The sequence below is a fragment of the Canis lupus genome, chromosome 23, assembly GCF_048164855.1.
Source record: "Canis lupus baileyi chromosome 23, mCanLup2.hap1, whole genome shotgun sequence".
Classification (NCBI taxonomy): Eukaryota; Metazoa; Chordata; class Mammalia; order Carnivora; family Canidae; genus Canis; species Canis lupus.
The window spans coordinates 38,496,780-38,523,749 of NC_132860.1; the positions used below are offsets into that span (position 1 = coordinate 38,496,780).

General features: G+C 36.7%; 2 protein-coding genes and 1 long non-coding RNA gene across 7 annotated transcripts in view; 2 read left to right on the top strand and 1 right to left on the bottom strand.

Annotated features, from left to right (window-relative positions):
* The window catches only part of EED (embryonic ectoderm development), a 29,893-nt gene extending 28,383 nt beyond the window's left edge, over positions 1-1,510 (top strand). For both annotated transcript variants that reach the window (XM_072794940.1, XM_072794941.1), the window contains 2 exons: positions 605-678; positions 1,175-1,510. In XM_072794940.1, coding sequence (XP_072651041.1) covers positions 605-678; positions 1,175-1,301 — 201 coding nt within the window. In that variant the 3' untranslated portion in view covers positions 1,302-1,510. The remainder of the gene's footprint in view (positions 1-604; positions 679-1,174) is intronic.
* Positions 1,511-8,354: 6,844 nt separating this feature from the next.
* On the bottom strand, positions 8,355-11,893 carry LOC140615112 (uncharacterized). Its single transcript, XR_012015787.1, has 2 exons — positions 11,701-11,893; positions 8,355-8,768 (listed from the first exon to the last, which is right to left on the bottom strand). It is a non-coding gene; the product is annotated as an uncharacterized lncRNA (long non-coding RNA).
* A 39-nt stretch (positions 11,894-11,932) lies between these two features.
* Positions 11,933-26,970, top strand: part of HIKESHI (heat shock protein nuclear import factor hikeshi) — a 39,408-nt gene continuing 24,370 nt past the window's right edge. For 2 of the 4 annotated variants that reach the window (XM_072794943.1, XM_072794944.1), the window contains exons 1-2: positions 11,982-12,201; positions 15,637-15,874. In XM_072794943.1, the coding sequence (XP_072651044.1) occupies positions 12,172-12,201; positions 15,637-15,874 (268 nt within the window). In that variant the 5' untranslated portion in view covers positions 11,982-12,171. Of the gene's footprint in view, positions 12,202-15,063; positions 15,172-15,636; positions 15,875-26,970 lie in introns of all 4 variants that reach the window. The other 2 variants (XM_072794945.1, XM_072794942.1) reach the window with 2 other exon arrangements.

Below are 26,970 nucleotides of genomic sequence, written 5' to 3' on the forward strand. Positions count from 1 at the left end.
CTGTTGTGCATCCATGTTCAGTTTCCTCTAAGAATCTACCTTGATATCTTGTAGTGATTGATTACTTTAGCCGTTGATGTTATTTATTCTATCTTTATAGAGTAGGCTCTCCACACCATTTGCAGTGCTTATTATAAATGCAGTTGACAGGTGTCAATCTTGGCAATGGTGCTTACTTTCCATAACATCTGTTATTAAGATTTAATGTTATGGTGATTGAATGTTAACTTTTTAAATAGCTTTTTTGTAGAAAAGCTTAGAGAAATTTTAGAGATTGGTGTTATGAATTTGTAGTAACAAATTATCTGGGTATTTATTTCTATAAGAAAACTTTGGAGGAGCTGTCTGTAGCTTTTGCTACAATGTAAATTGTAAAGTCCTTCATAAATTTGCCTTCTAATTTGCTCAGGATGCCTCTGAAGTATAAGTTGCTGTTATCCATTTACGAATCAGAAGTATAAGATACAAAGAAATAGAAATAATCAGGAGTATAGCCATAGTCTGGAACTGAGGTTTTTATGAAATATGAATATATCTTAGGAATATTTGAATGCTCTATAGCCTATTTTAATAATTTGGTGTTTTTAAAAATACGTTTATACAGATGCTTGCATTGGGCAATCAGGTTGGCAAACTTTATGTTTGGGATTTAGAAGTGGAAGATCCTCATAAAGCTAAGTAAGTATTTAGAAATTTTTATTGATAATTTCTTTTTCTCAAACGCTATGCCAATATTTAATTTATTCATGAGAGACACAGAGAGGCAGAGACACATAGAGGGAGAAGGAGGCTCCGTGCTTGGAGCCTGATGTGGGACTCAATCCCAGGACTCCGGGATCACAACCTGGGACGCTCAACCATTGAGCCACCCATGGATCCCTTGAAGTATCATTCTTAAATCATTTTTAACATTTATATGACTCAGTTATTTAAAAATATTTTTTATTCTCATAATGGCTGTTTATCATGAGTACTTTGGTGACAAGTTACACCTTTCTTTTTATTAATTTAAAATATACCCAAATGTTATGAAATTAGAGATTGAGCTCTTAGTGATATTTTAAATGCTTTCCATATGACTTGGAACATCCGTTTGTTTTCTTATTCGTTGGTTTAATTTGCTACTGACAATATTTATGAATGGCTTTTAACCTATTGTCTTGTTTTTTCCTAGATGTACAACACTGACTCATCATAAATGTGGTGCTGCTATTCGACAAACCAGTTTTAGCAGGGATAGCAGTATTCTTATAGCTGTTTGTGATGATGCCAGTATTTGGCGCTGGGACCGACTTCGATAAAATATTTTTTCCTTATCAAAATTAGAGTGTGTTTTCTGTGTATAATAGAATTAATGTATCTTGCTAGTAAGGGCACATAGAGCATTTAGAGTTGTCTTTCAGCATTCAATCAGGCTGAGCTGAATGTAGTGATGTTTACATTGTTTACATTCTTTGTACTGTCTTCTGCTCAGACTCTACTGCTTTTAATAAAAATTTATTTTTGTAAAGCTGTGTGTTTATTTTCATTGTGATAAAAAGAAATGTTGAAAGTAATAAAAGTATTCCCTTTCTTTTTTGTAATGATCGTTTTTGTAGTCCTTTTAACTGAAGAAAGCTATATAATGTAGTGATTAAGTGTAAGCTCTAGGATTAAGCGGACTTTAGTCTTGGCTCTGCAAACATGAGCTGAGCTAAGTAATTTAACATCTACCTCAGTTTCCTCTTGTGTGAAACAGGGATAAGAATACCTACCTCATAGGGTTATTAAGGATCAAATGATTAAATAAGTGAAGCAGCTGGAATAGTACTCAGATGTACCCTAAATACATTGTTGCTTCTTTTTTATAAAGATTTCATTCATTTATTCGAGAGAGATCACAAGCAGGGGGAGTGGTAGAGGGAGAAGCAGACTCCTTGCTGAGCAAGGATCCTAAAGTGGGACTTGATCCCAGGATCCTGGGATCATGACCTGAGCCAAAGGCAGACGCTGAACTGACTGAGCCACTTAGGGACCTCATTTGTTACATATCAGACATTTATGTATCAGACATTATATTTCAGACATTGTATTTCCTAAGTCTTTGTGTTTCTTCTATAATAACTTTATAGTAATTATATTTAAAAATCTGGGGAAGCCTGGGTGGCTCACTGTTTGAGCATCTACCTTTCGTTCAGGTTCTGATCCCGGAGTGCCGGGATCGAATCCTGCATCGGGCTCCCTGCCAGGGGCCTGCTTCTCCCTCTGCCTGTTTCTGCCTCTCTCTGTCTCTCATGAATAAATAAAATCTTTTAAAAATAAATAATAAAAATCTGTAGAGTTGGAATACATAATGAATTAACTGAGCTGTCTAGTCAGTTAAAAAATACTATTTGGTTTGTAGCTAGACCATTAGTAACCAATGGAAATATTACCATTAGAGCAAGTGAGAGACATGGAAGCTTGAATGCAGTTGAAGAATGAAAGAAATGAGTGTGTACAGTGTTCCATCTGCTTTTCTAGAAAGATATTGGCTAAGAGAAGTAGATTGAGGGAATCAGAGTAGTGGATCTTTTTGTTCCAAACATAAGGTGCTTTGTTTATGAACAAGAAGAAACAGCAAGAATGAGCCTGATAGACCAGAAAATCCCCCAAAGAATTAGCACCAACATGACATATGGAGAAGTTAACCTAAAGCAGAGGGAATAAAGAAAACCTGAGTAATCATAAGATAGGAAGTAAAATGAAGGGTGCCAGGTAAAATACAAGGCTGAATATCAAGTTTTGAGATTCTCGTGAGCCTTGTTTTTATAAATCTCATAGATTTCCATGAATGTACTAGTATTGAACACCTTTTTGGATGTGTTCATTGCTCCTCGGTTTTTTGCTATTGTGATGAACAAAATTTTGAGTTACAGCTCAGTGTACAAGTCTTCATTATCTCTCGGTGATTTACACCCTCTGTCAGAATTAGTTCATGAGAGGGTATTTCTAGTAATATTGTACCACTTGCTCCAACAGTGTATGTTGGTACCCATTTTACTTTTATCACTAATTCCTGTGTGTATCTGTAGATAAGCAGTTGGCAAACTTTTTTTGTAAACCGCTGGATAGTAAATGTTTTAGGCTTTGTGGGCTATATATATTCTCTGCCACATCCATTCAACATTGCTACTGTAATGTGAAAGTGACTAGACAATAGATGAATGGGCCTGGCTGTGTTCAATAAAATGGACAGAAACACGCAGTGGGCCATATTTGGTTCAAAACCATAGTTTGCCTACTCTTGCTGTGGATTCCAGATGCTGAAACTAACCACTTCAGGAGGCTCCTCTAAGATGCTGAAAATTTAGATCAAATAACTCATGAAATCACCAGATAGGCAATGAAATGTGCTATGAGTGATAGTTGAAACAGTATGTAATAGACCACCAAAGACGTCAGATACTGTAATTAGCAGAAAATGTAAAAGAGCCACATGTAAAATTATTTTCTCTTTCCCTGTACTCCACCCTTTCCTGGCTTTCTTACTGAACATTTAAATGATCATCTAATATACTACATAATTTACTTTGGTTGGCTGTATTTCTCCTTCTACTGGGGTATGTAGTCTTTATAAGGGTGATTTTTTTTTTCACTCTTGCTGGTATAACCCCAGCACTAGAACAGCGCCTTGCACATATGTACTCAAATATTTGTCAAAATGAATAAAAAGAATAAAATGCAATCTCAAAAATGAGCAAGCAGTAGGAGAATACGAAGACTGACCAGGAGGATTTATTAAAGGAAACAAATAGAAACTTCAGAAGTGAAAAATGAAGTAAAAGTGAATGATTCTAGTTAGATACAACTGAATAGAGGTTAGTGACCCGGAAAAAAATCCTAAGAAATTACTTGGAATGTGTCAAAAGGAAATGAATATGAGGAGTTATGAAGTACAGAGCATAAAATGAAAAGATCCAGTGGTAACTGCATATCCAAAAAAAGGAAAAGCAATATTTGAAGTATTTTACTTGCTACCATGAGACCTGAGTGTCGTAGGCAGGGAGAAAGATGCTGGTTCTGGCCTGTAATTTACCATCATGTCTCCGACTTGCATTGGAGTCCTAGCCACTAATGTGCCAGTCTGTTTCAGTCACCACTACCAAGCCAGAACATTGCCTCAAACTGTTACGTCCTGAGAAAAATCTGCACCCCCACCTCAGTTGAGGTACTAATAAGCAGTATAACTGTCCATGTAGGCCAAGACTATGCTCATTGCTTCCAAGAGAGTCCAAGTCATGATGTGCTCCAGAGCTTGGGTGGGTGAGTGACACAGAATTTTTGTCTATGGATTTCAGGATGACGTCTTCCTGAAGCCCCCTGTACTTTAATGGACCTCACACCCAGTTCTTTGGGAAAGAAATATAGAATAATTCCAGAGGAATAGGATGCTAGTGGTCATTTGCAGGGCCCACTGAAAAAGGAAATTGCAAGCCTCTTGTTTAAAAAGCAGGAAAAAGGTGCCATTAAGGGGACTGAAAAATACAAAATATTTTTTTTCTGTGATTTCTCAACTTACAATATTTTAAAATTTGCTTTTAATGCCATTCTAAGTAAAAACACCATTCTAAGTTTTTATATTAGCTTGAATTTTGCCGATCATCTTCATATGAGTTTTCACTGCAAACATAAAAGCATTGAACTCCAAATTGAAATAATGCAACTAGCATTTTGTAGCTTGTACTTAAATGTGTATTTAGTTCTTGCCAGTACAGTGAAAATGCAGCACAAAAGTAACAAAAAAAAAAAAAAGGATTTTATTTATTCATTCATAGGAGGCACAGAGAGAGGTAGAGACACAGGCAGAAGGAGAAGCAGGCTCCAGCAGGGAGCCCGGTGCGTTACTCGATCCTGGGACTGGGGGGATCACACCCTGAGCCAAAGACAGGTGCCCAGTCGCTGAGCCACCCAGGTGTCCCACAAAAGTAACTTTTATTTCACTTACTGGTATTACACATTCTACCAACATTCTCTGCATTTGACTTACTGATTTTAGGACAAAGGAAAACAACTATCCATTGTCCTATCTTTCCTTTTTGTTCTGTGGTGTTGTTTTAAAGATTTTATTTATTTATTCATGAAATAGAGAGGCAGAGACATTGGCTGAGGGAGAAGCAGGCTTCTTGCAGGGAGCCCCATGTGGGACTCAATCCTGGCCCCCTGATCACTCCTTGAGCCAAAGGCAGACGCTCAACCGCTGAGCCACCCAGGCGTCCCCATTTTGTTCTGTTATCTTCAGTATTAAATGGTTGACTAATACAAGGAAGTAATGAAGTAACAAGCAGGAATAGTGTTCCTTAGTTGTTCAAGTTTCTTTTGTTGTTGTTGTTGTTGAAGTTTCTTAAAATGCTTTTTGTCTTTGTTCAAACCAAGTTCTGGTTCAAACTGAAAACATGGCCTCTTGGGGTTGTCAGGACCCCTGCCTACTCAATTGTAGAGGAAAACACACTTACCTTGTCCCATTGGAGCTTACTTACAAAATCCAAGTTCAAAGAAAATTACTAAGAATGTCAAGATGGGAAGGGTGGAGACATTTTACTAAGTCTGTACTTAGTTCTTTCTGAGCCCAGTGCCCTGTACTTATTGCAGTGGTCACACACCTATGAAGCTGTTCCTGCCTGGGGCTGACATGAGGTCCTGTGCCTCCCTTTTCTCAGAACCAATTCTGTTAATAGGGGTTCTCATTTATTTAAAACTATTTAGTCTTTTTATCAGTCTCTTTCTGGCTCTATCTTGGTCTTCTTCGGTCCTTTTAAGTAAAATGAATAGAGTGATTTTCCACTTCTCCCCACATTGATTTCAGCAATAGGAAATAGGGCAGAGGCTGAGAGCCGTATTGTGCTCTGTAGGCAGGGACCTAAGTGTGAAGAGATCTACAAAGGAGAGTAGATGGTTGCTATTGCAGAGATGGCAAGTACGATGAAGCCTTGAGGCATTTAGAAGGAAAGAACAATTTGGCTAAGAAAGGACTGGAATATGACTTTAGGTGTATCATCCTACAGAATACTGGGAAAAGGCTGGATAGAAATTAAATGATTTTATTTTATTTTTATTTTTATTTTTTTTTAAGCAAATGCTTGAGAAGGGTAGAGGCCTAAAGAATTGATGGTCAGGTGGGTGGGGGTGAATGGGTGACGGGCACTGAGGGGGGCACTTGACGGGATGAGCACTGGGTGTTATTCTGTATGTTGGTAAATTGAACACCAATAAAAAATAAATTTATTTAAAAAAAAAAGAACTGATGGTCATATTGTACAGAAGTGCTTAAAGCCTTAAAACTCACTTGAGGCAAAAGGGGATAGTCATCTGCTTAATTGCATCATCTAGGAGAGCAATTTAAAAAACATTTTTTTAATACACCCTACAGTAAGAAATAGATTATAGTATCCCAGCTACACAAACATATATATAAAACCAAAACAAAAAGTTCCATGAAACAATACACTTATCATGTATGACGTATTCTTTTTTTTTTTTTTAAGATTATTTATTTATTTATTCATGAGAGACAGAGAAAGAGGCAGAGACACAGGCAGAGGGAGAAGCAGGCTCCATGCAGGGAGCCCGATGTGGGACTTGATCCCGGGACTCCAGGATCATGCCCTGGGCTGAAGGCAGGCACCAAACCGCTGAGCCAGCCAGGGATCTCCTGTATGATGTATTCTAACATTTCTATTTCTTTCTTTTTTGCTTTTGGTAATGTGGTTGTGACTAAGTTGATTGCACAACCTGGTAATCATCTTTTTTTTTTTTTTTTTTGTATATTTTTTTTGTTGGAGTTCTATTTGCCAACATACAGTATAACACCCAGTGCTCATCCCATCAAGAACCTAGTAATCATCTTAACCTACACTCTGGCACACACTGATCTAGGGAAAATGAGTCTAAGAGATTGGAAACAAGACCCACATTAGGGCCTCCTGGCGGTTCAGTCAGTAAAGCATGAACTCTTGATCTCAGGATCATGAGGTCAAGCCCCATGTTGGATGTAGAGCTTACTTAAAAAAAAAAAGGTGCTAGATGGTCTCTACCCATAGAATATAGCTCTAGGGATGCCTGGGTGGCTCAGCAGTTGAGCGTGTGCCTTCAGCTCAGGGCATGATCCTGGAGTTCTGTTTTGAGTCCCACATCGGGCTCCCTATGAAGAGACTGCTTCTCCCTCTGCCTGTGTTTCTGCCTCTCTTTCTGCATCTCTCATGAATAAATAAATAAAACCTTTAAACTTTTTTTCTTTAGAATATAGCTCTAACACTATAAAATGTGTAACTTCTCCTAACTTCATTTATCATCTGTGGGTTTCCCTTGCTATGTAGAAAATGACTATCATTTTGGTATTGAATTGATGTTTTTTTAAAAAAAAATTTTTAATTGATGGGTTTCTAAAAAAATTCTTGGTATTTTGTGGTTATTTTCTGAGACAGAACAAAACTTTAGGTGAATGAAAGCAGACTCATTTCACTTTTTCCGTTTCAGTTACCCCAGGCTGATGTGAAATTTAGCAAGTTGGGTGATTTCTGTTAATATTGTGTGCAATGAGTTGAGGGAGTGTTTTTGTGTTCAATTCTAAAACCATTACATTGTAGGTGGTCAGAAAGTCATTGATTTTGAATATTGGCCATTGTTTAATTTTTTTTTATTTGATGCAAAATTTAAAACTGCTAAAAATGTTTAAAATTTAAACTCCTAAAATTTTGTATACATTTTTTTTTTTTTTTGTCAGATCGTTTTCTCTGAAGTTTTAAGATGGTTGCTTGCTACAACTTCAGGTGTCACTTTCAGTTATGTCAATGTATAGAAGGAAAAAGTGATCATCTCGTCATGTGATTTTCTTTAGAGTGAGAAACCTATCCCAGCAACCCCCAGCAGATTTCCTTTCAGGTTTCACTGACCAGAATTTGGTCGTGGGACTGAGTCTAAACCTACCACTGCAAAGGGACAGGAAAATTGTTGGTTAGATTAAGCAGAGTCTTCCTCTGGGGCTCTGAGCCTCCTGGAAGAGGGATGGATTCCTGAACAAAAATACGATGGATAGGGCAGCCCCGGTGGCTCAGCGGTTTAGCGCCGCCTTCAGCCCAGGGCCGGATCCTGGGGACCGGGGCTCTCTGCATGGAGCCTGCTTCTCCCTCTGTCTGTCTCTGCCTCTCTCTCTCTCTTTCTGTGTCTCTCACGAATAAATAAATAAAATCTTAAAAAAAAAAAATGGATGGATACCTGTTTACAAGAAAGAAGAGGGAAGTGGATGTTAAATAGATAATAACTACCAGTAATTGTTACAGGGAAAGAAAATTAATGAATAAAAAGTAATCACAAATTGTGAAGGAACCACACAGAAGTTAGCTTTTGCTGCATAACAAAACATTTCAAATTTATTTAACTCATGATTCTATTTTGGCTGAGCTTGGCTGAGTGGTCCTTCTGGTCTTGACTGGGTTCACTCGTCTCTGGTCAGCTGCAAATCAGCTTAGTAGCTCTGTTCCTAGGAGAGAACAGACTACTAGGGTTTGACTGGTTGTTGGTTGAGGCACGGGGGCCAGGTTTCTTTCATTATCCAGCAAGCTATCCTTGGTTTGTTTCTGTGGTAGACTGTCAAAGTTCCAAGAACTACAGCAGACACTTGCAAATATTTTTGAGACCTAGGCTCGGAACTGGCACATCACTTCTGCATTCTTTCCATCAAATCAGGTAAGAAGGCCAGGAGGCTGAAGACATAGATTCCATCTCTTGATGTGAGAAGCTGCAAAGTCACACTGCAAGGTCATGGACACAGGGAGAAGAAGAATTTGTGATATTTTTGCAATCTGGTATAGGCGATGAGATAAGCAACGGGAAAGCCACTCAGATCTCCCTTCATGAGAGACTGTCACTTGGAAAGTTTCAAATCACCAGTATGTCTTTTTCTGAGCTGAAGTTCTTATACCAGTATGATTTTTATTGATGATTTCCTGATAGTGTTTGTTTTAGGCATCAGAATTTCAGAGGCTGTGATGCTGGTGATTTCAACAATAATGTTAAAGAGTCATGAAATCATGGCAGTGCAAGGAATTTTAGAGATTAGTCTGATTCATTTTTTTCACTTTTATAAAATTAGATTTTATAGATTTTATAGTAATTATAAAATAATATAGGCACATAGTTTAAAAAGTGAAACAGGGGCAGCCCTGATGGCTCAGTGGTTTAGTGCCGCCTTCAGCCCAGGGCCTGATCCTGGAGACCTGGGATGGAGTCCTGCGTCGGGCTACCTGCGTGGAACCTGCTTCTCCCTCTGCCTATGTCTCTGCGTCTCTCTCTGTGTGTGTCTCTCATGAATAAATAAAATCTTAAAAAAAAAAAAAAGTGAAACAGGATAAAAAGGCTTTTACACAAAAAACAGTAGTTTTCTGCTCATGTTCTACTCCACAGAAGCAAGCACTAAGTTTTTAGCTATTTCTTCCTGTGTTTACCTGATCATTCTAATATGCAATTGTTATTCTCTTTTGATTCATTCGTTTTGATATACATTGACTATGTTTGAGGAGGATTTTAGTTGTCCATACCCATACCTCCTCTTCCTCTTCTCTTATCTTCTTAACGTAGTTAAATAACAATTTTAATTTAATCTACATTTGGAGTTTTTATTAAGATAATGTAGAAGGCTGAATAATGTCCTCCCAAAATGGTCAGGTCCTAATCCTTGGGACCTGGAAATGTTACTTTACATGGAAAAAGAGACTTAAAAAAAAAAAGAAAAGAAAAAGAGACTTTACAGGTATAATTGTTAAGGCTATTGAGATGGGGAGATTATTCTGGATTATCCTGGTAGACCCTAAATGCCATTACAAATATTGGTGTAAGAGGAAGACAGAGTGAAATTTGGTACAGAGAAGAAGGCAATGTAAGGAATGGAGCAGGATGTTACACCGTTGAATTTGAAGATGGATGAATGAGGCTATAAGCTAAGGAACACAGCTCTAAAATCTGAAAAAGGCAAGAAATGGATTTTATCTTAGAGCTTCTGGGAAAACTGTGGCTCTACTGATGTGAGTTTGTCCAACCTCTGACCTCTAGAACAGTAAAAGAATATGTGTTCTTTTTTTTTTTTTTTTTTTTTTTTTTTTTTTTTTTTTTAGAATATGTGTTCTTTTAAGCCACCAAATTTGGGGCAATTTCTTACAACAGCCATAGGGAACAAAACATTCATGTATATATTATTTTGTGCCAAGTCACTCTTTTTTTGTACAATTTTATTTCTATTGGCCTAAAAATGGCCTCTTTCTGTTTTAGTTTGAATTATCTGATTGATGCTAAATCTTCATCCATCCATAAAACACCTCTCTGTATAATTTTTCATGTCAAAAGTATCAAATAGTTATATTTTCTATTTTTCCCCCTGAAAAAACAAACCCCTCCAGATGGTCCCTGGATTGATAGCTCTCTGCATATGTCCTGGGACTTCCTTTTGCCATCACCTTTAAAATTCTCTTTATCACTTCCCTTGGTTGACCATCCTGTACTCTGAATCTCATCTCATGTCTTCTTTATTTTTTTTAACTAAGTAGGCTCGGGCAGCCCGGGTGGCTCAGCGGTTTAGTGCCGCCTTCAGCCCAGGGCCTGATCCTGGAGACCCAGGGTTGAGTCCCACATCAGGCTCCCTGCATGGAATGGAGCCTGCTTCTCCCTCTGCCTGTGTCTCTGCCTCTCTCTCTCTCTCTCTCTCTCTCATGAATAAATAAATAAAATATTAAAAAAAAAAACTAAGTAGGCTCTATGCTCAGTGGGGAGCCCAACATGGGCCTTGAACTCATGACCCCCGAAATCAGGACCTGAGCTAAGATCAAGAGTTGGATGTTTAATCAAATGAGCCACCAGGCGCCCCTCTTTATTTATTTATTTTTTAAGATTTTATTTATTTATTCATGAGAGACACACAGAGAGAGGTAGAGACATAGGCAGGCTCCCTGCAGGAAGCCTGATGTGGAACTTGATCCCAGGACCCTGGGATCATGACCTGAGCCAAAGGGAGATGCTCAACCATTGAACCACCCAGGTGCCCTCTTTATTGTGTGTGTGTTTTATGTGTTTTTAAGTTTTTATTTCTTTATTCATGAGAGACACAGAGACAGGCAGAGACACAGGCAGAGGGAGGAGCAGGCTCCATGCAGGGAGCCCGATGTGGGACTCGATCCCGGGTCTCCAGGATCAGGCCCTGGGCTGCAGGCGGCGCTAAACCGCTGAGCCGCCCAGGTGTCCCTCTTTTGTGCTTTCTATACACAATTCACTTTATTCACTCTCTGCAACCCTATAAGATAGGTACAATTATTATTTTACAAATGGAGACAAAGTTATAAAATTCTATAAGACCTTGCTTACAGTTTTACAGAAAATAAATGGGGGAGTTAAGTGAAGCTGAAAAGAATAACAACTTACTACAACAACATATACATGTTAATATATAATAAGTATATATAAGATTTACATATTTCTATACCTGTATACATATTTATATATAAATAATATGTAATATATAACAATAAAGTTGTCAATAAGTACCAAACAGCTGATTGAAAATTAGTGCTTCTGCGACAGTGCGGAGCCGAGAGAGCCTGGAGTTGAAACCGGACTTGGATTCAAGCTCCGACACTGAGCGCCGTGTAGACTGGGAGCTGGTCACTCACATACCTAAATGGAGACAGCAGTACCTACCTCATAAAGTTTTTGCCAGGACCTAGTGAAGTGATTGTTGTAAGGACGCTGTAACCTCTAAAATGTCACACAAACATGAGAAACACCTACTGGCGCTGAGTTTGAAAACCTGGGATCTGGACCGTCGTCAATCCCGAAAGCCAGATCCTCCTGACGCTCCTCCCGGAACCCGGCGCATGGCCCTCTGGGACTTGTAGTCTCATACTGGTTCTGGCCCGTCTTTCTCCCTTAGTGGGGGCGGCTGGCGTAAGCTCCGGAAGTACTCGCCGCCTGAGGGGCGTGCTGGTTAGGACGTGGGGTCAGAGGTCGCGGGGGCAGAAGGCGTTCCTGCCGCTGGCCTAGTCGCTATGTAGTGGAGGGGCAGGCGTCCTCCTGCATGTTCTGGAAGGTTCTTGGGCTCGACTAGGGCCGTAGCCCGAGGACTCGTAGTCGCCGGCTTCGGGTCCCCGCCGGCTGAGCGGAGTCGCCGCCATGTTTGGCTGCTTGGTGGCAGGGAGGCTGGTGAGGATGGGGCCGGGTGGTATCAGGAAGGGGGCAGGACACCGGAGGGCGAGGCCCGCCAAGGGGAGGGTGCGCTGGTGCGGAGACGCGGGGAAAGCCCCGCAGTGTACTTTCCAGCTAAATGGGAGGGTGGCGAGTGGGCGCTGGGGTGTTGGTTCTCCTCCGCCCTCAGCTCCGCAGTCATTTGAAGAGTAGCCACTTCAGGGGCTGTTTGTCGAGCGTGCCTCATCCCTGCGCCTGGCAATGCCCGGCTTTTGTCCATTTCTCATAATTTCAGCCTTCCGGGTAGCGCTTACCGAGCACTTCAGAGTTAACCCTCATAACTCGTGGGGTGGTTATTAAAATCCTTATTTTGTAGTTGAGGAACGTAAGCTCCGTTGGCAATGTAAGTTCTTGTCTGAGCTCGCGGAGTGAGTTAGAGGTACACCTGGCGTTTGACTCTACTCCCTAACATCCTGTTTCTGAAAGAAGGTGGTGCTGGGGGCATGTATACCTTTGGGGTCTTTGTGGAAGGACCCCAGTAAAAAAAATATGCTTAAAGTAATTGGAAGGTGGCTGATAAAGACGCCTAAATTTAAGTGTGAGTCGTGGCCTGCGAAAATCCTCATTGGTCAAAAGAGATAATAACCTGCCTTGCCAGATAATGAGAGTTAAATGAGATCAGCACCTGGAACTGTTTAGGAGTGAACTAGGGGATGAATGTTGCTTGCCTCTTTGGAAACCACCCGGGAATCTTTTTCAAACTTAACTCCTTTACATCCAGAGTTCTTTATTTATTTATTTATTTATTTTTTCGCCCTGCTTTGTTAAATTTTGCAGCCCATTTGTGGAATTACAGTCTTCATCAACTGTTGGTAATGTATTCAGTACACAGTGCCAAGAAAATACAAAGATAAATTGGAAACGAGTAGCCTCAAAAAGTTTGTCTGGCTCTCGAATAACTGGGAGGCCACTTTGGCGATGGTGGTAATTGGTAATATTGGTGAGATAACTTTGGATGTCTCCTGCTGTTGGCAGGGAAAATGAAAGGACCAGCCTGGGATGAGTGTGGGACTCTGATGAGTGAGTGTCGTTGATGAATGACATTTAAAATGTGTGTGTGTTCTATTTTTATTTATTTTTAAGTAATCTCTACACCCAACGTGGGGATTGAACTCACCACCCTGCGATGAAGAGTCACATGCTTTACCACTGAGCCAGCCAGGAGCCCCTCTGTGTGTTTTTATAAAGAAAAGGCCACATGGATTCCAAGTATCACATGTTGTCAACTAACTTGGAAGGAAATTTAGTTAAAGTAGAACCTGTGTCTACTTACCTAACACCTAACCTCTGTAATGGATATCCAGTAGGAGTTCCTAAAAGATGAGATTTTTAGGAGGTGTTTGACTCTTTGTTAATTGGAGAACATGTTAATCAAAATGAAGGGCAAATAGACCTGGAGACATCCAAAACTTAGCTTCATTATCTAACTAGAAAAATCTACTTATTTAAGTTTATAAACTCAGTTTCATTCCTTGAAAATTTTTTCTTAAAGTTTTCTTTTTCCCTAAGGTTAAGGATTAGTGTGTCATAATACAGATTTACAGAATGTCTTGTGCTTGGTACAGAGTTGACATTTAACAGATATTTATTTTGCCTGATGGTTATTTCATGGCTTGTAAATACCATCATTTTATATGTTTTTAAGATTATGTGCATGCCAAAAACTGGTGAAATCGGATTTGATACTAATACAGGCAGTTTGGTTTTATATTTATGTTTTTCTTTTGTTTTATTCTCTATGTTAAACTGGACAGTTTTTAATGGGGTTGGAAAACTTAAGAGGAGGGAATCAGAACTTGATTTTAAGAGCATTCATTCTTGTCTCTTGGGAATAAATTTAGGACAACTATTACTTGATTGATAATACAACTATAACGATTTTAAGTTTCTTTGTAGTGGCAAGGATATTATAAAAGAAAAAAGCTAAATATTAGTACAACAGCAACTATTAGCAGACAAAAAAAGGTTACGTTCTAGGTAATAAGATTTGACCATTTACAGTCTTAAAATACTGGTAGTAATTCAGATTTGGTGTTACGGTGAATGCAGTGTCAAAAGCAATTAAAAAGAAAACCAAAAAATTTTGTATACGTAAATTCCTGACAGCCTTTTGACCTGAGTGCCCTCAGAATTAATACTTCATTTTTGCTAATGGATGTGATACAGCAATTATCCATCATTTTCTGAAAGTGGATAAAATGAGTTTTCTTTGTGGAAATAGATTTCTCAAACTTTAAGATAAGATCTCATTCTAGAAACTGACATTCAATTCTAGACCAGAAAATTAGATTATGAAATGAGTTAAGAGGAAACTTTTACAGGTTCCCACTCAGCATATTCAAGGTAGGATTTTTGCTTTTTATATAGTTGATTCTCGTTATTCACAGCAGTTCAGTTCTGTGAAGTCAGTGTGAACACTCAGTTCCTCAGTTGGTAAATACTGATTTGTTGCTTTTAGGGGAAATACAGAGTTAGATTTTTTTCAGGCTTCTGATGACAGTTTTTATCAGCCTATCATTACATAACCTTGTTTTCTACATGTTTCTGTTTAATGTGTTGTTGATTCATTAGTTGAACTTAACAGCCAAGACACCATAACTCATTTCTGAATGCAACTTATGTAACATTTTCTCAGCATGGCACATAACAGCTGTTTCAGACCTAGGAATACTAGCCAGCATTTCAGCTTGGACATTTTAAACATCAGAATCACCAACAAAACACAAAATACAAACATGGCACTAAATTGTGAAAAGCACATTTGTTTATGGTATGAGAGCAGAAAAAAAGGCACAGCTAACTTTTTTCCACCTCTCCTAGGAAAACGTGCATTAGGCAACTCCAGATTTTTGCTGCTCTGCACACGAACCTGTTCATGAATGACCAAAGTACAATGAATATCGATTTTGTGCTTACAAATAAATTCTAGTGAGTAGGCAAATTAATAAATATGGAATTTGCAAATAATGAGGATTAACTAATTCCTTCTAGATTGCTTACCCATTTTAATTCCCCGTGCTTTACCTTCTTTACCTACCTAGAGAATAAGGTTTTGGTGGTGTGGTATTTTGAACAGCCTTTCGTTTCTTTGACATTCTGAAGCGGTAGTGATTTACTTATGTAAGTAAATTCCTTTGAGGGCACTTCTGAAATAATTTAGTTCTATTTTTTAAAGGTTACATTCATTAAACGATCATTTTAAGGCTGAATATATATATTCTTTTTATATTTGACACTGGTATATTTGGATATTCCATATAGACTAACAGATTAACCCAAGGCTATACTGGGTATAACGACTATAATTGTACCTGATAACAGCTTACAGGAACACGTTAAGGGTTATAGAAACTCATCAAACTCTTGAACTAAGACGAGTTTCTTATTTTCTAGGTGCAAACAGCTGCACAGCAAGTGGCAGAGGATAAATTTGTTTTTGACTTGCCTGATTATGAAAATATCAACCATGTTGTGGTTTTTATGCTGGGAACAATCCCATTTCCTGAGGGAATGGGAGGATCTGTCTACTTTTCCTATCCTGATTCAAGTGGAATGCCTGTATGGCAGCTCCTAGGATTTGTCACAAATGGGAAACCAAGTGCCATCTTCAAAATTTCAGGTCTTAAATCTGGTAAGAAAAATATTAATTACATAATTAAGCTGTTTTCTTAATAGTATGACATAGGATGTGGCGCTTATTTTTTAACTTTCCATTATGTTTTACTGGTTGCTAGAGTGATGTATTATTTTTTAAAAATTCATATGATAAACTGATACATTTGAAAAGTAATAAGCAAAAGACCTTCTCAGGCTCCTCACATTTCCACTCTCTGTCCCTGGAGAGAGCCACTCACTTTTGTATAGGGATTTTGTATACTTTTGTAAAGGGATTTTATTGGGTGTTTTAATAAATAATGTCAAGGAATCTTCTCAGAATTTGTAATATGCACATCTGTAAGTAGATGAAGCAAGTAGATTTGGATAGAAAAATGAGTCCTTTTTTTCTTTAAATGATGGTTTTGAACTCTTAGATTTGATTATCCCTCTGATGTTTTTCTCTTGGTTGTAATGATAATGCAGGCATCAGACCTTATAGGGGCGTAATCCTTGCTTTGAGGCTTTGAAGTATTTTGTGGAGAAATGTGAGAACAAAACTAGATTAGATGCCATTTACTCTCATTGAATCTCTGGTTCTCTTGAAAATCTACATGAAAACAGACATGAAAATTCTTAGTACATTCTAGAAAATGTCTATAGAGTCCAAAGAAAAATTATATTTGGCAACATGTTTATTTATTTAACAACATTTTAGTATCTACTATGAGGATTTAAAAATGGTGATTAAGTTCTTGCTGGAGATAACTCATATTCTTACAAAGGAAGATAGTTTTGTGGACCACTAATTAGAAGGATGAAGTCTAATAGTGTATGTTTGTATAAGATGCTGAGAGAGAATAGAAAGGGGAGCAACTAACTCTCAAGTGGGTTGAGAAGGCTTCCTGGAGGAGGTGGTATTGGACCTCTTGGGAAGAGAAGAAGTTAATTAGACCTGGGAGAGGCCTATTGGGCATTCTTTTCTGGGTGGAGGTAGTATGTGTAGAATGAAGAAATTTTGGAAGCATGATGTGTGTAGGGTGGTTCCAGGATAGATTAGGCAGGCACGGATCAGGAAAAGCTTTATGTGTCATATCGACTCATTTGAATTTAAGTCAGCAATTTTTAATGTGTTTAGATTACAGACCTATTTCGTAGTATTATGAAAAATATGTGTAACCTAATGTAAATACTCAAAAGTATGCATGTACTCTGAAGCACATCCATATATCTCTCCACATAAAGAACTGTTCCTATAGGTATAAGGGAGCGAGTAAACTATCTTGGGTAGGGGAGATGATATGAACAAATTTTGGTTTTAGCCTGAGGGCTGTGTGAAAATAAATTGAAGCAGTTCTGGCAGGATGATGGACTGTTAGATGCTGTTATTTTATGTAGTTGGAATTCTAGAAGAAGTGGGAGAGAAAAAAAAAAAAAAAAAGAAGTGGGAGAGAGCAGTATTTAGAGCTAAATTCTGTTTAGAATTGATGATAAATACTAATCTTTACATTTAAGAAGCAAGACAAATCACTGTGGTTCTTATCAACTGGGATTCCATGAGATGATTACCAATAATCCCTAAGACAGTGATTTTTTTTTTTTAAGATTTTATTTGAGAGAGAGAAAGTGAGTGAGAGTGAGTGAGCATAAGTGGAGGGAGGGGAGAGAGACCAAAACTCCCCACTGAGCAGAGAGCTGCAAGCAGGACTTGATCCCAGGACCTCAGGATCATGACCTGAGCTGAGGGTAGATGCTCAACCAGCTGAACCACCCAGGCACTCCAAGATAGTGATTCTTAAATCATGATTACCTGACCACCAGAATTAACATTAACATCATCTGGGAATTTGTTAGAAATGCAGATTCATGGCAGGACCCCAGACCTATGGATCAGAAACCTTGGGTAGAATCCAGTTCTCCAGGTATTGTGCATGCTAAAATTTGAGAACCACTACCCTAGGGCATCCACTGTATGTAATAAATTAATGCCTCATACTTTTAGCATGGAGTTTGAGTTAGTTTTGAAGTCTTTGGGAGAATTAAGAAAATAGTCATTCTCAGATCACTTTCTATCTTTTTTGTGACTGTGCCTAAAAACAAACAATCTATAAGTAGAAGGAATATAATGGGGCAATTCGATACATTATAGTGAAATTTCTGGGCATTTAATATAAAGAGAAAGTAATAAAGGAACCAGAGAGACAAGTCAATCATAACTGGATGGCAGTTTAGCAGACTTACCATGAGCATGAATAGAGGCCAAAACTAATAGATTAATATCTTCAAAGTGCCAAGGAAGAATAAAATAACTCAAAACTATTATTCTAAAGTGATGGAGAAATATATTTTGCTGATAGAGATGGAAAGTTTACTACTCATAGACCATTACTGAAAGAACTACTGAAGGTAGATATACTTTATAAGAGGAAATTGAACTCAGGATGTAGAAGAGCATGCAAGATGCAAAGTTAAAGAATTGGTAAACATGTAGCCTAATTTGGCAACCTTACTGTATAAAACAACACAATAAATACACAAGGATTAAATATACTGGAAAATAATGAGTAAGAAAGGAGAGGTGGTGATTGGAGTAAAAGATTTCTGAGGTCTTATTGTTAAGAGAATAATCATACTGATTCTACTTTCAGGTAATCTTGTTAAAAGCTTGAGGAAAAGTTAAAAAAAAAGGAAAAGCAAACTAAAGGCATAGTATATTAAAAGCAAAAGATGGTGGAAATCATTTGAATTATCAGAAGAAATGTAAACAGTACACTTGTGAGAAAAAAAAAAAAAAAAACATGGAGACTCCAGGATAGGATTTCTTTTAAAGGGAGCAAACAAATAATTATACTGCTGCTTATGAGTAATAGGTCTAAAATATTTTAAAATGAAGAACCAAAAAAATGCCTGTCATAAATAGACTAATTTTAAGAAAAATTAGACTAAGACAAAAACATCAGGGATTAAGAAATTCATTCAGTAGGAATGAAATAATTCATTAGGAAAGCCAAAATATTTCTAGGAAAATATAAATCATGAATTTGTATATGTAACTTCAATATATATTTTAAAAAATTGACATTTAGAATGAGAAATGCTGTTAATATTTTATTCACCTAGGTAATCAGGTAAATAAAATGTTAGTAAAATGGAAGATTTGGATAAAAGAGTTAACAAGTTTGATCCAATGGACATTTATGGAACTCCACACCTAATTATTAGATCATATACATTTATAAATACACAGAATATTTATGAAATTTGACCATATACCAAGTCATGAAACAAATTGTAGTAAATGGCAGATAAATCAGTATGCAGCTTATGGTGCTGTATAATTACAAGTCAAAAGATAAAACATTGTGGAAATCCTCCCTTCCACATGTAGCTATCAGGCCTAGATGGTTTTACAAAGTTCACCTAAACCTTTATGAAACAAATTATTTGTATCTTATATAAACTTTTAGTAGAAAGAAACTTTTAGTTTATATATATATATATATATATATATATTTTTTTTTTTTTTTTAGTTTATATTTCTAAGCTAATAGAATATTCATACCAAAAAAGGACGAGGACAGTATAGGAGAAGAAATTTGACCTATGCCAGTCTTATTTATTTAGGATTTTTATATTGATGTACATAAAAATAGAAAGTGAATTCAACAAGATATCTTATTTTTTATTATTTTATTTTTCATTATACAAAATTCAAGTATATACAGAAGCTGACCAAATAGAATATTGAACCATTCTCTACTCATTACTCAATTTCAAAAATGACTAACTCATGAATAATATTTTTTTTTTAAGATTTTATTTATTTGGGATTGAGAGAATGTGCACGCACAACCCAGGGGGGAGGGGCAGAGGGAGAAAGAGAATCCCAAGCAGACTTTGGCCAGTGCAGAGCCCAGGGCAGGGCTAGATCATATGACCATGAGATCATGACCTGATCTGAAATTGAGAGTTGGATACTTAGTCCACTGAGCCACCCAGGTTCCCCAGTGTTTTGTTTTGTTTTGTTTTGTTTTAAAGATTTATTTATTTATTTTTATTTATGATAGAGAGAGAAAGAGGCAGAGACACAGGAGGAGGGAGAAGCAGGCTCCATGCAGGGAGCCCCACGTGGGACTCGATCCTGGGACTCCAGGATCGCGCCCTGGGCCAAAGGCAGGCGCCAAACCGCTGAGCCACCCGGGGATTCCCCCCCAGTGTTATTTCTTTTATAATCCCACTCACTTCTTCCTTATCTTATTATTTAGAAACAGATCCCAGAATCATAACATGTAATCCATAAATACATTAATAAGTGTCTTTAAAAGACAAGGTCTTAAGAGTGTGATTCTGGGGTCCTGGGATTGAGTCCCGCATTGGGCTCCCTGCAGGGATCTCTGCCTATGTCTCTGCCTCTCTCTGTGTGTCTCTCATGAATAAATAAATAACATCTTGAAAAAAAAAAAAAGGTCTTTTTTTCTTTCTACTTTTTAAAACATAATCATAATGCTTTTATCACATTTAAGAACAAAATAATTCCTTGATAGGGAATTGAATGTCTAATTATAGTGTTCAGATTTCCAGTGATCTGAGAAGTTTTTGGTTTATATATTTTAAAGTTGTAAGTACTTTTTTTTAAAGCTGTACTTTGGATCAACATTGTACATTGCAACTGGTTGATGTCTCAAGTATCTTTCATAAAAATTAAAGGTGTAATATATTCTCTGTCCTCTATTTCCAGTAAATTACTTGGACTAAGAGATTGATCAGACTTCCTTTGAGTTTATTTAAAAAAATTTTTTGGTGGGATTATTATAGGTAATGGTGTGTTGTTTGATTAAGAAGTTCATACATGGTTTTCTCTTTTTGTGAAATTAGCCATATATATGCAATGCCTACATTTGGTAATTCAGTAGGGGTTCAAATGATCATATTCTAATTCAGTGATTTCATTTACTAGCGATAAAGAGACTCTCGAATATCTACTATTTGGTTACTCAGAGGTAGAGTCATAGGAAAGGCATGATAATGCTTGATTGATCCTCCTTGTATGCCAGTGTTCAAAATATGAATTGATTCCCTAATATCCTCCAAAAGTATTTTTTAAAGTATTATAAAATCATAGATATATGTGTATACATATTTATTTATATTTGATATGTTCTAACCATTAGTATACCCTCAGGATCCATTAGAAGTAATTAAAAATTTTTTTTTCAAGATTTTTTTTTTTTCTCTATATCCAATGCGGGGCTTGAATTTACAACCTTGACATCAAGAGTCCCATGCTCCACCTACTGAGCCAGCCAGGTGCCCCCTAATTTTAATTTTTCTTTTCTTTTTTTTTTTTTTTTTAATTTATTTACGATAGTCACAGAGAGAGAGAGAGAGAAGAGGCAGATACATAGGCCCGAGGGAGAAGCAGGCTCCATGCACCGGGAGCCTGATGTGGGATTCGATCCCAGGTCTCCAGGATCGCGCCCCGAGCCAAAGGCAGGCGCCAAACTGCTGCGCCACCCAGGGATCCCTGTAATTTTTCATTTTTTTTAGGCAGATACTATTTCATAATTTTTATCCTTTCTTTTTTTTTAATTTTTAAAATTTTTATCCTTTCTTAAGAGATCTTCCAAAGAACAGAGAAAATTTACTTTTTATTAACAATTTTAATAATTTATTAAGATATAATTAACATATAATAAATTGCACAAATTTAAAGGATACAGTTTGATAAATTTTGATATATGTATATACCTGTCTGTGAAACACTACACTGAAGATAATGAGCATATCACCACTAGAAGTTTCCTAGTGCTCCTTTGTAATCCTTTCTCTTGTCTCCTCTCCTGCCTTAGGCAACTACTAATCTAGTTTGTTTCATTGTAAAAGTTTAAATTTCTAGAGTTTTGTATAAATGAGCACATACAGTATGCTTTTTTGTTTAGCTTAACTCAGCTGAGTTATTTTTAGAGTCATCCATGTTGTAGTAAGTATCGGTAGTTCATTCCTTTTTATTTCTGGGTAGTATTCCATTGTATGAATGTCCCACTATTCGTCCATTTACCGTTGATGGATATTTGGATTGTAGGGGTTTTGATCTATAAAAATAAAACTGATATAAACATTTATATATAAGTCTTTGTATGGGCACATGCCCTCCTTTCTCTTGGGTAAATGTCTAGGATTGAAATGGCTGGATCATATGGTACCTCTATATTTAATTTTTTAAAACATTGCCAAACTATTTTCCAACATGGTTCTTCCATTTTATATTCAACTAGCAGTATATGAAAGTTCTAGTTTCTTTACATCCTTGCCAACACTTGGTTTGTTCAGTTTTAGGCATTCTAATAGGTGTATAGAGGTATATATACACTTTTAAATTTAATGATTAACGATGTTCAACATTTTTTTGTGTGCTTATTTGCATATCTATATATGTTCCTTGTTGAAAGGTCTACTTAAGTCTTTGGTTTTTTACTTAAGTTGGGTTGTTGTTTTGTTACTTAAGTAAAAAGTTTTTTTTACTAGGTTTTATTATTGAGTTTTGAGAGTTTTATATATATTCTTGATACATATAAGTTCTTTATAAGATATGTGATTTGAAAATGTTTTTTTTCCAGTCTTTGACTTGTCTTTTCTCTTAACAATGTCTTTGATAGAGCAGAAATTTTTAATTTTGATAAAGTCCAGTTTTTCATGTTGTTGTTTTATGCATTGTGCTTTTGGTATTGAGCCTAAGAAATCTTTATCTAATTCAAGGTCACCAAGGTTTTCTCCTTGTTTTTTAGTTTGAGATTTTATACATATATCTGGGATCCAGTTTGAATTAATTTTGTATTTAGTGCGAGGTATGGATTGAAGTTCTTTTTTTTTTTTTTTCCATATGGATAGTCAATTATTCTAGAACCATTTGTTGAAAAGACCAAGTAATGGCACATTTTTCTACATCTTTGTTCACTTTGATATTCATTTGGGGACTCCCAAAATCCTCTATTTGAAAATAAAATATAAACATACATAAATGAATATTTATATATTGGTTTAAAAAGAAATGGAAATAGATATTTTTACAGCGTTTTTTTTTAAACAGTAAATCACTAGTGTGAAGACATGCTAGAAGGTTAGATACTGCTAAGTATTTAGCAATATAGGAAGAGAAACAGCTAATTACAGGGGGAAGAGAGGTGATGTTTTTGGTTTGGATTTGAGGAGCCTGTGGGACATGATAGCAATGCCTTAAATATAAAGTGGTAGGTTTTGTTTGTATAGCAGTAGGCTAGTAGCCAGCTAGCTGTTAACCTTTTGCATAGGTGGAAAGTGCAGATTTATATTGTATGTAGACTTTAATCAATGTATATGCATCGGGGCAGCCCCGGTGGCTCAGCGGTTTAGTGCCACCTTCAGCCCGGGGTGTGATCCTAGAGACCCAGGATCGAGTCCCACGTCAGGCTCCCTCCATGGAGCCTGCTTCTCCCTCTGCCTGTGTCTCTGCCTCTCTCTCTCTCTCTCTCTCTCAATCTCTCTCTGTGTGCCTCTCATGAATAAATAAATAAAATCTTTAAAAAAAATGTATATGCATCGATTAAAGTAAATATTAGCAACCAACCAGGAGACTAGAACCCATTTTTTGTTTTTGGAGACATAGCAATTTTATTATCAATTTAATGCCCACCTTTTTCTCTCTCTCTTTGCCCCAACTTTGCCAACATTTTATGTCTGTTTTTCATTTGTGATCATCACTGTATTCCTTGCAGGACATGGCTTTGGGAATAGTGAAGAGTGCATTCTTCTATCTTTTTTGCATTGTCTTTGGCCGTCTTTTCTTTTATGATACCCAACAAGTTGAAGGTTGGGGTGAGGGTGACATTTGGGGTCATAAGAACCCAGATGTTTCCTTAATGTGTTATTTTACAAATTTGGAGAATATTCAGCAGCCAAAAATGGGTTAATCCAGTTCTTGTAAGTGGAACAGTAATAACTCAGAAATGTTTTCTGTTATGGGGCTAGGTAAAATAGTCTAAAACTTAGTCTCAGAGTAATACCTGATTCAGTACAAGAATGGATATATTTCCATTATGATAATAAGATTAGTTCTTTTATTCTCCTGCCATTTTAAAAATGAACGGTTTGTCATCATTTCCATTATAACATGGCTATTGATAATTTTATCCATTAAAACATTTTCAAGGCAGTATTTGTGATGGGTAAAGCATGATGTTCTTTTAAAGAAAAATAAAGCAGCTTACCATGCTTAGCGACTTAGTGCATATCAAACATTAAGCAAATGATAATATGCTGTTAAATGTTTTGGTTGGTTCTTTCACTAGTAAGTTTAGAAAGACACTTTTTGGATGTTTAAAGTATCAGAATTTTTAAGAGTATCAGAATTCTTAATTTATATATATAAATGTTATTCATATTAGAGAATAGTGTATTATTAAAGTATAAGAATAGATTGACTTTTAATAGATGTATATTTTTGAAACCTTAAAGATGCTGCTTTCAAGCCTAAGTGTTTAAGTTTATTTATTGGGCAAACCTAGCTAAGTAGAACCTCTGAGTGAGACAGACTCGTTGAAGCAACTCTAGGCAGTTGTAATTGAATTGAGATGTTATGAGTAAAATTGTAGGAAAGCAAGGAGGGTAGAAAGTTCGAGTGAAACAAATTTCATTTCAAAAAACTTTGATAGTGTTCTAGCTGTTCTCTGCTAGATGATGAAAGATTACTTTGTATAGAACAGTTTTGATTGGGGAAAGTTAAGAGAGCTCTATTGGGAGAATTGTGGTTAGTAGGGAATCTTGAAGCCAGTTACTATAAGTCTTATTTTGATTGAGAGAAGATTCTTTGTGATTCTTGGAATCTGAAACGAGTTATATGGTGAATACATTTTTAAGCTGATGCTGGAACAATATGGGGGTTTAACAACAATCTGTTTAACAACTAGAATAGGATTAAACTTGAAAATATAAAATGAAGGATTTGAGATTAAGAAACAAAAAGAATCTTTTTCTTTCTCCTTCCTTTCATTTCTGCCTACATGGGATATAAAAATCCTAAAAAAAAAAAAAAAAAAAAAATCCACAAACTTAGGAGATATGATTTGGTGGTTAGAGAATTTGGGAAGTTTATTTAAATGAGTCTTTTGCAATTTTGTCTTTAGACGCTGTCCTTGGACTTCATAATGTGGAAGAGATATTTAACCAAAAAATTAGTAAAAATTATGAAATACTGGGAGTTGTATGTAAAGAGATTCTTCTCTTTAGTAGGAAGTGTATGATTACTTTTCGCTAAGATCAAGTGTAGTAGGAAATGTATGCTAACTCAAATTTAGGACAAACAAGGAAATATTAACAAAATTAAAACTTGTTTTATGGAACTTCTAAGAAAAGTGGGTAGCTATAGGTACTAAGTTGTTCACTATACCATGTTTTTTTTTCCTGTCTCTGTATTTTGCTTAGAGGGTCCAGTGAACTATTGTTTATATATGTATGATATAGACTTAAAAGCATTCCCCAGTGTTACTTTTTCTATTATTGCTCCTCTTTGGTACTTCCTTCTACCTCTAATCATGCTCCCCATCCCTACCAGCAACTCTTAAATAAATTCTTATCTTTCACGATCAAGTTTTTTTATTTTTTTAATTTATTTTAAAAGATTTTATTTATTTATTCATGAGAGACACAGAGAGAGGCAGAGACACAGGCAGAGGGAGAAGCAGGCTCCCCGCAGGGTGCTGGTTGTGGTATTCAACGGGGACCCAGAGATTACATGCTGAGCTGAAGGCAGAGGCTCAACCACTGAGCCACCAAGGCATCCGTCTTGAATAAATTATTTCAGATTGTGAACAGAAGCCTCTTGGTGAACACAAACCAAATACTATAAATCAAAGCAGAACACCAAATGAAGTAGACCCTGAGTAATCTAGATTGTTCACTCATGTTAGGGGTTGATTCAATATTTGCCCCTTTCCTCTTCAAACTATATAGATCCCCAGGCTTAAGGTAGGTGCTACTCCTTTTGTTTCCCATTTCACACTGTGGCTCTCAATTCCTTTTTTAGGGATTGTCTTGCACTCTTCTTTTTTTTTTCTTTTTATTGAATATTATACCAGTTTTAGGTATACAACATATATTTTTTTAAAGATTTTATTTATTCTTGAGAGAGACAGAGAGACAGAGACATAGGCAGAGACCTAAGCAGGCTCCTGTGGGGAACCTGATGTGGGACTCAATTCCAGAACCCCAGGATCAGGACCCGAGCCAAAGGCAGATGCTCAACCACTGAGCCACCCAGGTGCCCTGGTGTACAACATACTGATTTGACAATTCTACACACTACTCACCATGATAAGTGCAGTCCCCGTCTGTCACCATAATGTTAGTTACTACAACAGTAGTGACTATATTCCCTATGATGTATTTTTTCATCTGGAAACTTCTTATGGAAGTTAACCCAAGTATCTATCAATAGATAAAGATATATGTATGTACACACCCACAATAGAATAATAGCTATAAAAAAGAATGAGATCTTGCCATTTACGACAACATGGGTGAACCTAGAGGGTATCCTGCTAAGTGAAGTAAGTCAGATTGAGAAAGACAAATACCATGATTTCACTAATATGTGGAATCTTAAAAAAATGCACAACTGAATGAACAAAATGGATTCTTAAATATAGAGAACAAACGTGGTTACAAGAGATGAGGTGGATGGAGGGATGTGTAAAATGGATAAAGGGTATTAAGAGATACATACTTCCAGTTATAAAATAGATAGGTTACAGAGATGAAAAGTACAGGATAGGGAATCGATGGTCAGTAATTCTATACCATGATTCTTAAGTTGTCTTTCTACATTGTGAAAGCTTGGGAAATATACCAGAAATTGCTTTAGGCATTTCAATTAAATAAATTACAGAAAAGTACGTGCTTGTATAGTTTAAACTTTGTTGTATATCCCATTCCTCAACTAATTATTGAAAATCTACTTCACTCTTAGCACATATGTGTCAAGTTGATGACTGTTCTGTTAGGTTCAGTGTGTGTGTGTCTGTGTGTGTGTGTGAATGTGTGAATATTAAAATCACTCCAAGATGGTATTCAAAGGACACAGATTAGTAAACAGTTAATTTA